The 16449-nt window shown below is 52.5% G+C and overlaps 1 protein-coding gene and 1 long non-coding RNA gene across 5 annotated transcripts in view; one reads left to right on the forward strand and one right to left on the reverse strand.

Annotated features, from left to right (window-relative positions):
• The window catches only part of PHC2 (polyhomeotic homolog 2), a 112879-nt gene that overhangs the window by 38623 nt on the left and 57807 nt on the right, over positions 1-16449 (reverse strand). Inside the window, exons 2-7 of one of the 4 annotated variants that reach the window (XM_013046274.2) lie at positions 13913-14107; positions 10994-11152; positions 9863-9940; positions 9239-9403; positions 7245-7397; positions 5791-6103 (exon numbers count right to left, since the gene is read on the reverse strand). In XM_013046274.2, the coding sequence (XP_012901728.2) occupies positions 5791-6103; positions 7245-7397; positions 9239-9403; positions 9863-9940; positions 10994-11152; positions 13913-14053 (1009 nt within the window). In that variant the 5' untranslated portion in view covers positions 14054-14107. Of the gene's footprint in view, positions 1-5790; positions 6104-7244; positions 7398-9238; positions 9404-9862; positions 9941-10515; positions 10651-10993; positions 11153-13912; positions 14108-16449 lie in introns of those variants that run through there. The other 3 variants (XM_004740863.3, XM_004740864.3, XM_013046261.2) reach the window with 3 other exon arrangements.
• Positions 11015-16449, forward strand: part of LOC106003826 — a 28709-nt gene continuing 23274 nt past the window's right edge. Inside the window, exon 1 of the long non-coding RNA XR_001176546.2 lies at positions 11015-11104. This is a non-coding gene — a long non-coding RNA (uncharacterized LOC106003826). The remainder of the gene's footprint in view (positions 11105-16449) is intronic.

A 16449-nucleotide genomic window follows, 5' to 3' on the forward strand; every position in this document is an offset into this window, starting at 1 on the left:
AGCCGGTAAAGTAGGAAATAAAGACACAGTGACGGTTTCTAAACAAGAAAGAAATCACATTCTTTGAGGAAGAGGGTTCTAGCAGCGGTGAGTGGGAATTCCTGGCCATCAGTTAAGCCTCTTACAGTCAGCAGGCCTGGAGGAAAGGCAAAGAGCCAACACAGAGGGCGTTTCATCAGAGCCTGGCGATGAGCTGGGGGGGGTGGGTGGAAGGTAGGACTCAGGAGGGAATGGGAGCTGGTGGCTGTCTCGAGCCTACTCTGCGCCGGGTGCCTCTGCAGGCCACTGCGCTCATCTTTACAGCCTGTGGGAAGTACAATCATCGGAGTTTTATAGGTGAGGAAATTGAGGTTTACAGAGATTAAGTAACTTGATGATGGTCATAAAACTAGTAAGTAGGGAAGCTGGGGTCTGAAACCAGATCTAACTCTGAAGCCCATGCTTTTCCCATTATGATACTGCCTCTGTGGGACAGGAAAATGAAGTCAGAATAACACTGAGACTGAGAGCCTGGGCTATAAGAGTAGCTCACGACTGTGGACCGTGGCCAGGAAACTGGGAACGGGGATTCTTCTGTAGAGGAACACAGCCAGGTTTTTGTTTTTATTTTATGAATTCTGTAAATTTTAAAGATGTGTATACAGGGCGCCTGGGTGGCTCAGTCGGTTAAGCATCTGCCTTCAGCTCAAATCATGCTTTCAGGGTCCTGGTATGGAGCCCTGTGTTGGGCTCCCTGCTCAGCGGGGAGTCTGCTTCTCCCTCTCCCTCTGACCTTCCCTCCTACTGGTGCTCTTGCTGGCTCTCTTGCTCTCTCAAACGAATAAATAAAAGATCTTTAAAAAAAAAAATCTTTAAAAAGTGTGTATAGCAGGTGGGGTGATATCCAAGGCAGAAAATATCCTGTAGACAGGAATTGTCTAGGGAAGGGAGATGAAGACAGGGATGGACACATATTGAGAACTCTTCTGCTGACAGGTGGTAGGTGTCTGAAAATGTAAGAACAGATAAGCTCCTTTAGGGGTGAGTGTTGGAGTACACTGCCAGGAGGACAGGACTGAGTCTTTTGGGAGTCCCATAGCGAATGGCAGTGGGGCGAGGGGAAAGGAGGGGGGAGCAGGTCCCACCTACACGCACAGATGGTCACAAGCACACATGGCCATTCTGGGCGTCGGTACTTCCCAGTGCCAGCTGAGATCATCCTCCTTCTGTTCTGTTCTCGAAACTTACTCATTTTTCAGGCACAACTCCGATTTCCTCAACCCCAATTAGAATTTAAACTCTTGTTCATCTCTGTTACTCCCATATGGTTAGCGTTATGTTTGGCACATAATAGGTGCTAAATGAGTATTTATTGAGCTGAACTAAACAATTAAAGAGACAGAGAAAAACTATTTGGGAACGACAGTTAATTAGTCTTCCTGAGCCATATCTTCCTCATTTGGGGGAATGGAATAATCATTGTTAGGGTTAAATGAGATATGTAGGTAAGATAGGTGGGTATTTAGTACAGTGCCTGGTACATGTTTGTATGGTGACTGGATTGTTCATTAACTGGTAATTATTATTATTGGCTGGCAATGGCCCATGGAGGTAATGTAATAGGAGCCTAGGGGGAAGGATTTCAGGAAAGAAGGCTCAACAGTTCCAAGGCTCTCTGTGTATCACAGTTGTACCCTCTTCCTCTGTCTCTGTCATACACACACACACACACACACACACACACGTACACACCCATGATGTGTTAAGCAAAATATAAAATGCCTCCACTGATATCCCCTAGACCTTTTCCCCCTGCTATAAAGATGAACTTCTTAGTAATCTAAATTCGGTCCCACAGTGGATAGTTGAAATGACCTTCATGGCTGGTTGCACGAAGCTAACATCAGAATTGTTGGGAATTTTGACTCCAGAGAGATAACAAGCCCACTTGTATGTTTTGTTTTTATTGGATTCTCCAAGTAAAAGCATCTATCTCACAGCTTGGAAGCTGCTCTGGGAGAGAAATGTGGTACCCGAGAGTCCTAGAATCAGCCAGTACCATGTTGTCAGGCCTATCACAGACAGAAATCACTATTCCCCTGACACAAACCCCTCTCTGTGATAAAACAAAGCTGCTATGTGGCAGGCCTTTCCAGCAGTTTTCGCTCGCTCCTCTGATGAGACCTGAGGAGGGATGAGGAGACAGAACAAAGACTTGGCATCTGGAGCACAATTGTGTGGAAAGGGCCTAGAATTTTCAATGACCTGGACAGTTTCCTCTTTTCACAGCATCAACTTCCTGGTCAGCAACTTGCTGCTCACCTTTGGTCCTGAGTGTGCAGCCAAGGCCCTGAGTTTATCCCCTAGAATGAGGACTCCAAGAACCAAGCCTGTGTGGAGCTGCGGCCCAGCTCCCTTTCAGGACTCGGTTTCCCTGCAGGCGGGGCCCATGGGACCTTGCCGCCTGCTCCTCTTAAGCCCTCCCTTGTTCTGTCCTCGAATTTCTGAGAAGCCCAACCTCTTAGGCTCTGCTCTCCGCCCCTTACTCTCCTCCCCCACCTACCAACCCACCCCTTTTCAGGGCATAAGGGACCTTTTCTATTTGCAGATCTTAAAGAAGCTGGTTGCCAAGGTGACAGGAGCAGGAACAGCAGGGAGCTCGCCATGGGGGAGGGGCTTTGCCCCCAAACAGCTGTCAGTGGGAGCAGTCCCAGCTGGGAGTACAGCGTTTGCCTGTTCTGGGAGTACATAGCCCCCAGGGGGACACATTCCTCTCCACTATGATCCCCCACTGCCCCCCACCGCAGGTCTCTACTGGTTACTCTCCCTGGGGGCAACCAGCCAGCCAGCTTGAAAATGCTCCAATAACCAACAAAACCCGCCACCCCCGCTTCTCCCTCCCTCCTCTCTCTCTCTCTCTCTCTCTCTCTCTCTCTCTCTCTCTCACACACACACACACACACACACACACACACACTCTCGTGCGCATGCCCACATGCTCTGATTCCTCTGTTCATTCGCAGTGGGTTGGCTGGGCAGGAGGCCAGAAGTTACCTCTGCCTGAGGACCCCTAGCCCAGCGCCAGGTGCTGTTCCAGGCCGCCCCCACCAGGGCATAAGGATTATTTCCCTCTCTTTTTGTTCCAGAGGCCTGAGAGGATCTGCAGCATCATAACCCTCCCACGGCCTTCCATCTGGGAGGTAGGGGTGGGGGAGTGGAACCGCTGCCTTACAGAGAGGAAGGGAGAGAAGAAGGAGGCAAGAATGGGAGAGGATGGTAGGAGCCAGCAACCATGCAAAGCCCACTGGCTTGTATGATCTAGATGCGGCTCACAGCTGCTCCACAGAAAGTTCTGGGGAGCCACTGGTCTCTGTATTGTATATAGCCACAAATTACTAGTCCCAGGCCATGCCTGGGCCCCAGGCCTCAGCCTGTAACTCACTACTATAAGATTCAAGAGAAGAGAGCCCTCCGCTGGATTCCGTAAGCTGCAGAACTTAGAACCATCAGGCTCTTTGACTATTTCGGTCATGAACAGGAAAAGCCTAGGAAAGACCCAAATTACTGCAAGAAATGGGAGAGGCAAATACAGCTAAAGGACTAAGAATATAGAATCTGACTCGGCCAGGCCCAGAACTGGTTCCCAGTTCTGCCACTTAGAACTTAGGTGACCTTGAGCAACATATGTAGTAAGTTCTGGGGTAACCTCTCTGAGCTTTCATCCTCTCGTCTGCAAAACGGATAAACACACCTACCGTAACAGGGTTCTTTCGAAGGTAAAACAGGGTGGTGTGCATAAAGCTGCCTAGTGTATCATCTAGGTCACAGGAGATGTTTTCTCAGCACCCAGTTTTCTCGAGACTCTAGGGTTCCCTTGTACATTTAGAAAGAACTCAAGAACTGGTCTTTCTGTGGAAGGGTTCTTAGAATCTGGGGGGCTGGCTTCAATCTAGGCAGAGGCTATATTTTGGCTTGGATGGGAATGGTTCTCAGGAAGTAGGGCTTGTAGGGTTTGTAGCTTGAATGAGAAGGTAGAAGTGCTAATTTGGGGTCTCACTCTCATCCAAGCTGCTGTCAACTCGCTGTAAGATGCCCAGCCTTGACCCTTTTGAGTCCAGTCAGGAAGAGGCTGGACTAGTGTCTGATGAAAGCAATGCCAGCCGGTGAGAGACATCTGGAACCACAGGGCAGTGAGGCGTGTGTCGGGAGCTGGCTGCCTTCCTTAGCTCAGCAGTGACCGTCCAAAGGCAGAGAATCACCAACACTTTGCCCTTGAAACCTCAGGAGAGTAAATAAAGGACTGGAGTGTAGATTCTTCTTCCTCGATATCATGACACTTGACTTGTGCTTTCCCCTGTCTTGACTATCTTCCCCTGCTTTGTCTGGTGGGGAAACTACTCATGCTTTAAGACTCACAGACCATTTCCTCTGAGGGACAGTATCTCTGACCCATGATCTGGCACTGAGTTGGCGGCCTGTGCCCACACTTACCTTGGACTTACTCCTATAATAAGATCTTTGAAGTTGAATGGATTTGCTTATATATCTGGCCCCCTCTTTTTGACGCATACTATTTAGGTAAGGCATTGTATTTTGGCCCTCTTGGTTAATCTAGTAACTGGCATATATAGGCTCTCAAGAAAAAAAATGCAGGTTAGATGGTCTGGATGAAGACAGAGGGTCAGTGGTGGTCCCCGGTATGTGACCAGGGTGACAATCTCTTTCAAGTAAAGCCCTACTGTCTATAGCTATATTTATTTGGGTGGTCTAACAGTGTGGTCTCATTCCCTAGACGGATAAGCTGGCTTCTAGGGTTGTTTTTTCTTTTAAGATTTTATTTATCTATTTGTCAGAGAGAGAGGGATGGCAAGAGAGAAAACAAGCAGGGCGAGTGGCAGGCAGAGAGAGACGTGGGACTCAAACCCAGGACCCTGGGATCATTACCAGAGCTGAAGGCAGATGCTTAACTGACTGAGACACCCAGGCCCTCCTTCTGAGACTTTTCTAAGGAAAGACTGACTGCCTACAACAGGCAGTGGCGCTGGGACAATGCTAGCAGGCAGGGAAAGAGGTCCAGCCTCAGGGAATGCTGAGTCAGTCCCCTCACAGAACCTGCCTCACAGGTAATCTGGGTATTATTACTATTTTTTAATCCGTTAGATTTTTTTTCTCAAGTGTCACCCTCCTTGGCAAGGCTTTCTGGCCCTCCTCCCCAGAGCGAGACAGCTCCCCGGTGTCCCTGCAGTGCCTAGAGCTCACATTTATGAGTATCACACTGTACCTCACTGGACTTGTCTGTCTATCTCCCTAGACAGCGCCCTCCCCGGAGGGCAGAGCCCAAGTCTCATTTATCTCTGCGCTTCCGGAACTGGCACCATAACTGGCAGACATTTGTCAACAAATGTCTGTTGCATGTTGAGAAAATCAACTTCCCGCTTCCTCATCTGCCTGTGTGGTTCTTGTGTGCATCGGGCTCATCCCTATCCCTATTGCTGACCCTTAGAGCATTTCAAAATAGCCCAACTGCCAGTCTCCACTCTCTCAGGGCTAGGAGCTCCGAGATTCACCATTGCACCTGTGGCTAAGGACTCCTTTATCCCAGATGATATGGCTGCTTCCTCTAAAGCTAGATGGAGACATGGTACAGAACAAGGAGCTGATGAACGCCTCAAGATGGGAAGAGGGAAGAGGAGAGATGCAGGGCTGGGATCTTAGCATGTCCATGGGAAAAAGGAAAGTTTGAAAATTTCCCCTTCCCTTATAGTCCTCCTGGGTTTTCTGGGATAAGACCCTTGTCCCTGGAGCCCTTACCTGGTGCGACGAGGGGGTGGGTGGCCACAGCGGGGGCCATCCGGCTGAGCCCAGCCCGGCCCTCCATGCTCCCCGGTGCGCTGCTGTTACCATCTCCTTTCTTGAGTGGCTCCAACACGCTGTCAGCTATGCCAGGCTTGGCACCTGCGGGGGAACCCTGAGCGGTGTTTCTGCCCTGTGATGGGGTAGGCAGAGGCTGGTTACCACCTGGCGTGGGTTTCAGGGCCAAGCTGGGCAGGACAGGCTGGGTGGGGGTAGAGCCCGAGGCTGCTGCAGTTGGTGGCTGCTGTGTTCGAAGGGTCAAGTTCTGTACCTGGAAAAGAGGGGTCTATAGGAGTCCCGAGAATGCGGGTAGCGCAGTGGCAACACACAGCTAAGACAGGGAAGGAGGTAGGGACGGACCTAGAAATGGCTAACTGGGACAGCAGGTTGTAAAGTCAAGAGAGAAAAGAGAGAAAATGAGTTAGAGGCCGAAAGAGGAACCAGGAGCAGGCAGAGTTTCTAAAGGGGACAAGAAAGAATACTAGTGCTTGGATCCGTGAGCAGAAGAAACTGAATTCTGAGAAGGGCTGCCCACCCAGGCTGGGGCGGGCTCTCTCTCCCTTCCGTTACCTCTTCTCCTCCCCCAAACTATCAGGATGGGATGCATTCCATTTAGAAAGAAGAATTCCCAGCTACAGCGGGGCCCAGGGCTTCCCACACTCAAAAGGGCCAGGGCAAAAGTGAAAGTTAATTGACCAGCGTGGACACCAGGCAAAGGATCTTTTTTTTTTTTTTTTTTGTTCTCAGGCTCTCAGGATGAGGTTTACACCAGGATCAGCGCGCTTACTCAGCCTGGCCCCTGGTGCCCTCTGCTGGACGCGCAGAGGCTGTGCCCGACTTGCTTCTGACCAATCTGATTTCTCTAGCTCCCAAGTGCTCTCCCGGACTGTAGCTGGGGTGAGGAGGGAGTTGGGGGGGGGGAGGTGTTGCCCCGCTGCCCTTAGAATCTTTACAGCCAAAGCGGTATCCGTGTGCTCCCAGCGGAAGGTGGGGACCCAGGACTGACCTTGCTCCCTCTTCCGTGCCATTTTTCCTGAACTAGAGGGGCTAGTGTGTGTAGCCAGAGTGGGATTTTCCCACTTGAAAAGCAACACAGAAGTTATACTGGGAAAATGCTAGTAATGGCCACCCATTATTGGCAACAGCGTTTACCCCAGCCTGTTGCTCTCTGACTCCTGATCTACGTTTGAGGGACTGGAGCAGAGTCGAGAGTGGCTGAGGTCTTCTCAATGGGGGAATTAATGGAGTCAGTCTGGGAGCAGTGGGATGTCCTGTCTCCCCCCGGCTTTCCTAGAAGATCCCAACCTTTCAAGAGAGTCAAAGAGCCTCCAGGCTTGTGCCCATACCCGGTATCAGTACCCCTCTACGGAGGTGCCCACCCCCCTGCCCTCCCAGCAGCATGGAATCCTCACCTGGGCGGGGGTGGGGGGCCGGGCGGGGGAGCCAGTGCCGAGCTCAGGCTGCACAGTAGCGACGGTGGCCGTGGGCGTGAAGATGAGCTGAGGGGACAAAGGAACAGTGCCGCCTAGGCTCCTAGCTACCTGCACCAGGTTACCTGGCTGGGCCTGGAATCACAGGAAACGAGGCGCCTTTTACCTGCCCAATGTGGGCTCAGCCACAGGACAGGCCAGTTCAGCCAAGGAGCAGATATGGGGAAAGAGGGAGGCAAGAGAGTGAAAGAGTCCAGGGGGACCACCTGAAAGTCTCAAGAGGTTTGTAGCGTCCTGATCCAGGCTGGCTAGTGAAGGGGATGGCGGAGGAGCGCGCATCTGGGGATACACATTGGGTTTACTTCAGAAGCCTCTGTGAGGAGCTCATCCCAGAGGGCCAAACTTCCTGGGACACCCTGAAGTAACTCTCTCCACAGCACCCCGGGGAGCCGGGACCTTGGGTTCAGACAGATGTCGTAGGACTTCTTTCCAGGTCTAACCCACTCCTGACTCCAGGTCTGGGCCAGAACGGGACTCCCCTGCACAAGGGATCCAGGTAGATGTATTCTTTTCTTGGTTCTTAGTCAAATTTAGATTCAGGTGGGGGGCGGTGTGCAGAGACAATGGTGGCGGAAGACCCGGGTGCCTGGAGCCATACTCGGACCTGCCTCTCCTTCGGTGGGTGCCGGCTACATGCGGGTCTCTGCATGACACTTCCAACCCTGTGAGCCTCGTTTGGTGCCCCGTGGGTGTGCAGATATCTCATAGGCAGCTTTCCCGAAACTCTGAGGTACATCTATGTCTACTCTGGACCTGTGTGCCCTACACTGGGTAGCGAGGCAGACAGGCTGAAGGACCCCGACTGGGGCAGCTGAGTAGGAGGACAAGGGAACGAGTAAACCGAAGACAAAGGCAAGTTTGGGCAGGGTCACGCTGTGGCCTCCCGTTCCCTAGGGAAGTGCAAGTCTATTCCATACTGTGTGTCCCAGAGGCTATTCCCAGGGAATGGAACACCACAAACAATGAACTCAGAGTCAAGAAAGGAAGTGCTGGAGCAAGACCGGAAAATCCCCAAGTGTCAAGTTCTGGCCACAGAAGCAAAGGGAGGGTAGGACTGTATTGTCTTCAGGACAGCGTGTCAAGGAGCCAGAGGGAGACATCTTCAGGAGGGGAGACATGAGATCAGACTCAGTGAGCTGAGCCTGACAGAGAGCTACATGTTATTTGCCTCCTGGGAAGTATGCTGCTGTTTTCCCTGGAAATTCTTCTAAATCTTAAGGACCCAGACCTCAGGACCTTTGCATCCCTTAGGGACAGGTGTAGAGGAGGGGTTCTAGGTAAGCAGGTCTGGGGCTGATCCCATCCTGAGCACATTTGGCATATTCAAATAAGCTGAATTAACAGGTGACAGAGGGACCCTGATTTGGATGGGGACCCAGTTGGGAGAGCAGTGGAGACAGCAGTGTGTTGTGAAATGGAATGTCACCTGTACCCCCTGGGCTGGAATTCTCCTTTGGCCCTGGAACTACTGGTGGCTGGTCCCTGTAAGGCCTGCCACAGGGGGTTAAGACCCCATTTTTGTAAAGTACATGGATGTCTGTGTGTTTGCTTAAGGATCTGCGTATACTGACCATCTGGGCATGGGCCCCTGCATTTTCTACCCTAATGAATTCAGGGGAGTGGTTTCTGATAAGAAGAGGACTATTAGGGAAGGAAAGGAGGCCTCATCAGCAACCTTCTCCATTTCAGCCGGGAACCCCACATGTCCTTGGGTCACTGAGCCTGTACCCAAGCTCCCATTCAACCTTCCAGATGCCCTCTTCCTTATGCCACCCCTTACCTCTTGCCGCCTGTCCCTGGGTGCTCCCCCTCCCCCACTTCTCTAATCCTTACCCTCTTTAACCTCCCAGCCCCAACCTGTCTGTCTTTGTACTCCTCCCAGGCCATCTGAGCTGAGGCCCAGGCTGGGTACTCACCATCTGTGCCCTTAGATACATCTGTGCTTGGCTTGCCGTCAGGGCCGGAGATGACGTGTTGCCCAAGAGCACAGCCTGCTGGGCGATGCCCGAGGCTGTCGCCGAGTTGACGCTCTGCGCCCGGTTGATGAGCTGGGCTGCTGCTGGGGAGGCTGCCAGATTGATCTGATGAGAGAGAAACGCGCAGTAGGAAGCAGGAGGTTCTGTTGGTTAACTCTGTGCCCCCCCATCCACTTCCTTCTCTCCCCCTCCTCTGTTCCTTGGTGGATTCAGCCTTCTTTAGGACCATCTCTGACACATGGGTCTTGGAGCATCCCTCAGCCCTGCCCCATCTCTGGCCTATCTCTGGCCTACGTGTGGAGCTGCAGGAAGGGTTCAGTGGCCAAGAGAACTGAATTCTACACAGAGAGTCTGGCCGTTGGAGGGAAGGGTGACAGGGAGTTACTAAAGTAAGGGTTAAGAAGAGCCACGTGTTTGTTTGCTTGTTTGTTTGTTTTTTCCCCTCCCCTGGCAAGAGTGATAGATTCCCTGCCTGGGTCTGGGAGCCCGTGAGCACCTGGGCCAAGGAGGGAGGAGCTGGACACAGCGCTGTGGGTCCTGCTTGCTGCTCTCCAACCTACTCACCGAGGATGACTGGGCTGGGGCCTGTGCAGACACGTTGCTGCCTGACGAGCTCCCTTGTCTGTTGGCCACCAGGCTTGCCTAGAAAAGAACAATGCTTGTCACAAGGGCCCCAGATCTCCCCCAGCTGTTCCCCAAGCTCTCTAAGGAAGCGCTAGAGGATGATGGTTAGGAGTCCAAAGCCTACAGTCAAACCCTCATTCTGCTTCATCTGTGTGGCCTCAAGCGCGTGCTTCAGTTTCCTCTTTATAAAAAACAGAACCCACCTTGTAGCACCGCGGAAAGGATGAAGCAAGGCAAAGCATCTACACATAAGAGCTCAGATGATTAGCGATGATTATTACCTATCTTTCCGGGTTTCTGTAGCCCCCGCCACCGTGCTCTGTCACACTGGGTTCACAGACCCCATGAGAGATTTTGCACAGGCTGTCTGGCACGTTCTGTCTGCCCGCCTCCCCATGGCCGGCTTCTTCTCATCCTTCACATGTCAGCGCCACGTCCCTCCAGCAGACAGACGGTCCCCGGCTGCCCAACCCAGGACAACCCACTTGTCTCTCAGGCCAAGCGAACTTTCTCTTTCAGACTGCTTACGGCAACTTAGAGATTTAGATATTTCACTTCCTCGTCTATCTGGGTTTCTGTTTGCTCGCTCTCACCTCATCTAAGCTCTGCGAAGGCAGGGTCCACAGTGGACTCAGTGTCTGACATGCCCTGTGGCACAGTGGGTGCACGGGACTTTTGGTGAATGAAGGAACGCATGAGGTCTTCTCAGCCATGGAGGACAGACAGGAAGCTAGGTGGGCAATGGCCTTCTCTTGAGGACACTCCCTCTGGCCCTCCTCTAGTGTGGTGTGGTGCCCTGGGGAGGAGGGGCTCCCCCCCCTTCTTCCTGGGGCCAGCTGGGCAGAGAGTTCCACCACTCCACTCACAGGGCTGTGTGAACTTGGGCCCCGGGCCGAACTTCCCACAGACTCTTTCCTTATCTGGCAAAGGACCATGACCTTTGTGCCTGCGCCCAGGGATTCTGTGAGGGCGCCCCCACTCCCCTCCCCCTGCACCCCTACGCTCTTGCCCCCAGCGGTGACGCGCATACAGGGCCTGCTCCTTCCCCCTACCCCGCCCTGCTCCTCTCACCTGCTGTACCGCTGCCAGGCTCTGGAGCTGGGCGCCGCTGAGGTGCTGCTGCTGGAGCGCAGCCGTCTGCAGCATGAGGTGCTGCTGCTGGGCCGCGTACATCTGCTGCAGGTACTGGGCCGCCGTGCTGGGCTGCCTGTGCAGCGCCTGCTGGATCACCTAGGGGGCCGGCGGGGGGACGGGGAGGCAGCGCTGTCACCCAGCTTGCAGGGACCCGCCCCTTCTTCCCTAACGCCTGGGCAGCCCCGTCTCCCCTTAACTGTTCAGGGCACCCCGGGCCAGTGACCACCCCTACAACGGGTCACCACGCCCTAGGGAGGCCTGGGGCCGGCGCTGTTTCACCCTGCCTACTTCTCCGCCCTCGTCTGCCCCCGCAGAGCTTCGGCTCTTGGGCTCCTCTCCTCCCCAGCTGCATCAGCTCTGGGGGCAGCCGCCGGCGTGGCGTGGGGAAAATCAGAATGGGACACCGCTGCTCTGAGCGGCTCTGGGCAGCGGGGAGGCTCAGGGCTACAGACAGCAGATAGCGAGGAGAAAGCCTCCAGGGACACTGTGTCCCCTGTCAGGCTTGTTCGCTACTCCCCCTCTGGCCATTTCCTGTGTTCAGATTGGGGGGCCGGAGCACTGGACGGTGAGGGCAGGGGGACTGAGGCCCATAAGGTGGACAGAAGGAAAGGGGTGGGAGAGAGAGGCGGGTCTGAAGGGGGGCCTAGTCCAGCCTGGGCAGCACAGCCAGCAGCCGCAACTTACCCAAGGGCTACACCCTCCAGGCTGGGGCTGCTTCCCAGGATCTGCCCCCAGCCGCTAGAGTCCCATCAGTCCCTTAGAAGAAAGTCCCGTTGGCCTCAGAGAGCAGGCCAGTGCCACAAGGATGATGCCTTTCTCTTGTATTCTTTCCCTCCCCCTCTCCGCCATTCCCTCTTTCTGGCCACCATCACTATCACCAGCCTTACTGCTACTCCTGTTTCCAGACTGGACTGGCTGAGCCATTGCTCACAGGAAGTGACAAAGGCTTCCTTTGATTCTCTGATCTCCCTCTCCCCCACCTTCATTCCCAGTGTCTCAAAACCTCCACTTATCCCCAGGAACAAATAAAAGTGAATACCTTTCACCCAGCCCTGAGATCTTCTGTCTTCTTCTCCTAAGCCCCACAGACATTTCTCTTCCCTTCTCCTTGCCTGGTCACCCTCCTGCCATCTTGCCTCCTGATGCTCCATGTGGGCCCTGGCCAGGCTTTGGCCCACTTGCTACTCTTAGCTCTGCTGCATCCCTGACCATGGGGCCACTCCCCACCCTGGGTCCTGTCCCCAATAAGCAAGCATCCAGTCTGGCTTTCTCTGTCTTAGCCTGACTTCTAGGGCTGGTGGTTCTCGACCAACACCATCTTTGGGCTCAGATTTGGAGTTCTGCAAAAACAGGCTAATATCTCAGATTCTTCATGGGCTCTGGAGTCTCCGGATTCCCTCACCCCAGCCCAACTCTTCAGATCCCACTCCCCTTCAGTGTTCTCTCTCCTCAAATGGTCCCAGTTTATACAAACACAGTGCTCTTTATTCCTTGTTCTCTCCCAGAATCCTTTCCTCTTACTCCTCTTACCTAGGCCTCTCTATTTTCCTTAGACTCCTGAACGAACATCCCCACAATCCGGACAGTAGTAGCGGAGATATGGTGGCTCTTCCTCACCAGAGGGCTGGTGCCAACAAGTGGAAATGGCAGGAGCCCTGAACCACTGTGCATTGGTGTGCAACGCAACCGTGGAGGGGGGGCGTCCATCGCAGCACAGAAAACCCCCAATCCCTTGCATCTAGACTTGTGATGAGGGGCGGGAGGACGGCTCATCCTGACATGGGCTGTTAGAAGCTGTGCTCAAACCCTCATGTTCCGAGGGGCTGGGAAGAAGCCCGGTGTGGGGGTGGTAAGGATGGGTGCAGGAACCATGGCTTTACTCCACTGGACACAGAGGTAACCCGGAGAGGGAAGACTTCAGAGTACCTGATGGTGTCTTCAGACTCTCTTGCTGTCTACTGTGACCCATCCTCCACTCCCTAATTTGGGCCAGGGGCCAAAGCAGGATGAGGTCACATGTCTGATACATTTGTGCTGGATTAGCCCAGCTCCCTGGGGTGAACACTGCTCCCTAGGGGCAGTCTGTCTGTCTTATCTGGGGACCTCACACAGACCACAGGGCTGTGGGGGGCATGAGGTTCAGCCTTTTCTGTCTTCACTTGAATGGCCTGGATTAGTTATTACCTTTGCTGAGCCTTAGTCTTCTCTGTTATGGAAGAAGAACGTAATACCCATTTCCAGCAGGAGGATGAGATAAATCCGCAGTGGTTTTCCTACCATTTGGGGCACAAAGCATATGGTGAAACATGGGCATGGGTGTGTGGGGGACCGTGTGTCATCACCCGGAAGGCCTCACAGAGATGACACTTAGCAGACCACTGCTTTGGGGAGATTGCTTTGGGGTTCCCTTTTGGTCCTCTAAGAAACTTAGTTTTATTACAGAGCAGTGGTTTTTCAGATAATAGGTCTAGGTGGTGGCTGAGTATTGCTATTTTTTAAATTTTATTTATTCCTATTGCTTTTTTCCTGCTTATTATTTTTGTTTCCCAGTCCCCTACCCCCTTCACACTTTCACATGCCTATCCTCCCAAACAGCAATCTGGGATCTGAATCACCAGGTGAGATAGGGATTTTCCAGATCTGCAAAGTATTCTCTGTCTCCCCGAACCTCCCTGATCAGACCCATCTAACATCACTTCTTCTCTAGCGGTGTCTAAGTATATATCCATGAACACATTCCCTGATGTCCATTTTAGAGTCCGTAGCCCAGTTGCTCCCCAGACCATGCCAACACGTCCTCCTGGCTAGCCCCAACATGATCCAGGACTACAATCTCTAGATCAGCCGGAATCTTACCTGCACAGTCTGCCGGTCAGGAATGCCGCTGTACACAGAAATCTGGGGCCCCGTGGGGCGGCCACTCCCACTGCTGCTGCCACTGTTGCAGCCGCTGCTGGTGCTGCTGGACGTATGGGGGACTGGCAGCTCGTTCTCCATGGCCGGCGCAATGGCACAGTCAGGGCACTTTGACGGCAGAAGGGCAGGCAGGTGCTGGAAGCAAAGAGGCAGAAGTGAAATGTCACACAGGTGCTTCCTAGAGAACGCATCAGCTTTCCATCAGCCTGGGGTGGGGCCGCTTCTGGATTGAGGCCTGAGATGTACTTGTCACAGAAGGACAAGGCCAGGTGTGACTCACAATCAGATCTGCCTGATTTTAAAATCTAAGACCTGGGGGCACCTGGGTGGCTCAATCAGTGAAGCATCTGCCTTCAGCTCAGATCATATGGTCTCACGGTCCTGGGATGGAGTCTTGCGTTGGGGTCTCTGCTTGGTGGAGGGCCCGTTTCTCTCTCTGCCACTCCCTCCCCACTCTCGCTCATGCTCTCTCTGATAAATTAAAAAAAAAATCTTTTTTTAAAAAAGATACTATTTATTTATTTGACAGAAAGAGAGAGCACGAGCAAGGGGAGCGGCAGGCAGAGAGAGAGGAGGAAGCAGGCTCCCCACTTAGCAGGGAACCTGACACGGGACTCGATCCCAGGACCTGGAGATCATGACCTGAGCTGAAGGCAGTTTCTTAACCAACTAAGCCACCCAGGTGCCCCATAAATAATCTTAAAAAAATATATAATGTCTATGACCTGGCACTCCTTGTTCTGCTGAAGGAACTAAAAGCAGCAAAGGAGGCAGATTTCCTCCAGTGACCTTCCTGCCAGTGATCTTAGGGGTCAGCTCCCCCTCCACTGTCCCAGGTAGGCCCCCCCCCAACAATCTACCTCTTCACCTTCAGGATGGAGAAACGGGGCATCAGAGAACTTATTATTTGTCTGAATGTATATAGCTCATTAGTGAAAGAGATGGGATCAGAAGTCTGGGGAGAACAGAATGAGGGAAAGAGATGAATAAGGTGATAAAATGAGCTGGAGGGTTTATTTGGTTGTGTTGGTCCAGGCCAGAAGAGCTGCCAGTGTGTTTGGAGTCTCTGTTTTCTCGAAGAAGTAGTTAGAGAGTGCCCTCTGATCTAACGCTAAGCAGGGCGCTGCATCAGTGTGGTTAAAACTGCAGGTTTGGGGTTCCGAAAGTCTTGGGTTTGAGTCCTGGCTCTGCCGCTTACAAGCTGGGAAACCTTGGCAAGTCACACTTCCCCAACCTTCTGTCTCAATCTGTCAGATGTGAGAATCCATGAATTGGTGGGAGACGCAAGTCAAATAATGATACAGAGTGCTTAGTAAAGCATCAGGCAAATACGGAATGCTTCAGCACTGGCTGTTGTTGTGGTTATTAAAATTGTCCCTAGTCCGGTTCCAAGAGAGCAATCCTCTTCCTAGTTAGAGCTGGCCCAGCCTCCTGGAACCTTCAATCCCAGGCACTAAAGGGTGCCAGGAATTCCCTCAGGGACCAGCCTATGATCTGGATTCAGAACCGGAGATCACATGTCCCCTTGAGACATGTGTTGGGGTGTGAAGGGGCTGGGAGGGAAGGAAGGGTAGTGGGAAAGGCAGATCCAGGTCTGAGGTCAAGTTCCCCTTTCTTCTTTCATGCTATTCCCAAAATTCTCATTTCTACATATGAGCTTTTCCTTCTACCTGTTCTTTCCTGTATCTAGAAACGACACTTGTCATCCCATCATAAACATTGAATTCTCTTTGCACATTATGCCAGTTTAAGAAATGAAAAAAAAAAAAAAAAGATTTTTCACACTGCCAAGAGCATTGGTTAGTACCCAAAACTAAAACAGTCATTAATGTCCTATTGGCTTCTTCCCAACGCTGCTCGGTGTGGAGGCGCTCAACGTTTCTCAGGCTGCCTTTTTCTGACTGGATGGATTTCGCAGTGAGCTGAACAAAGTGGGCGTACAGGTTAAAGGACCGGGACCTGTGAGTCCTGGGTCCTAGAGGAGTGACTGCCCCTGATGTTTGAATGTCTCCTTTTCTGCCACAGGGCAAGGATCCTGTCACAGTTCCCTTTGTGCGGAGCTGCGCTCCGTGCCTGCCTCGTGCCTGCCTCTTTACAGCCATCACTTGTCAAAGATTCTTATGATGGTAACAAAGACGCAGGAATCAATGAAACCAGCATCAACAAATACTTCCTGTGCTCTGCTCGGTTGAAACCTATCTTATCTTAAATTCTAGGGAGGGACAGGTAGGCTGGGTAGGAAGGCATACAGGCGTTAATTCCAATCTTGGAGGAACTGACACACTAGCTGCAGAGACGAGGCTCAGTTGAAATTTCAAGGATCGCCACCGACAAATCAGAGTCAAGTTCCCACCGACAAATCAGAGTCAAGTTCAAACATGGAAAATCCCATAGAATCCCAAAGTCTTCTTTTAGTTAAGTGCCTCGCTCTCCCTTTTGAGCAGGATGGGGTTTCAGTTCTTGCTTTCATTCTGCCC

The sequence above is a fragment of the Mustela putorius genome, unplaced genomic scaffold, assembly GCF_011764305.1.
Source record: "Mustela putorius furo isolate JIRA1106 unplaced genomic scaffold, ASM1176430v1.1 tig00003853_pilon_pilon_pilon, whole genome shotgun sequence".
In the NCBI taxonomy this organism is placed as follows: domain Eukaryota; kingdom Metazoa; phylum Chordata; class Mammalia; order Carnivora; family Mustelidae; genus Mustela; species Mustela putorius.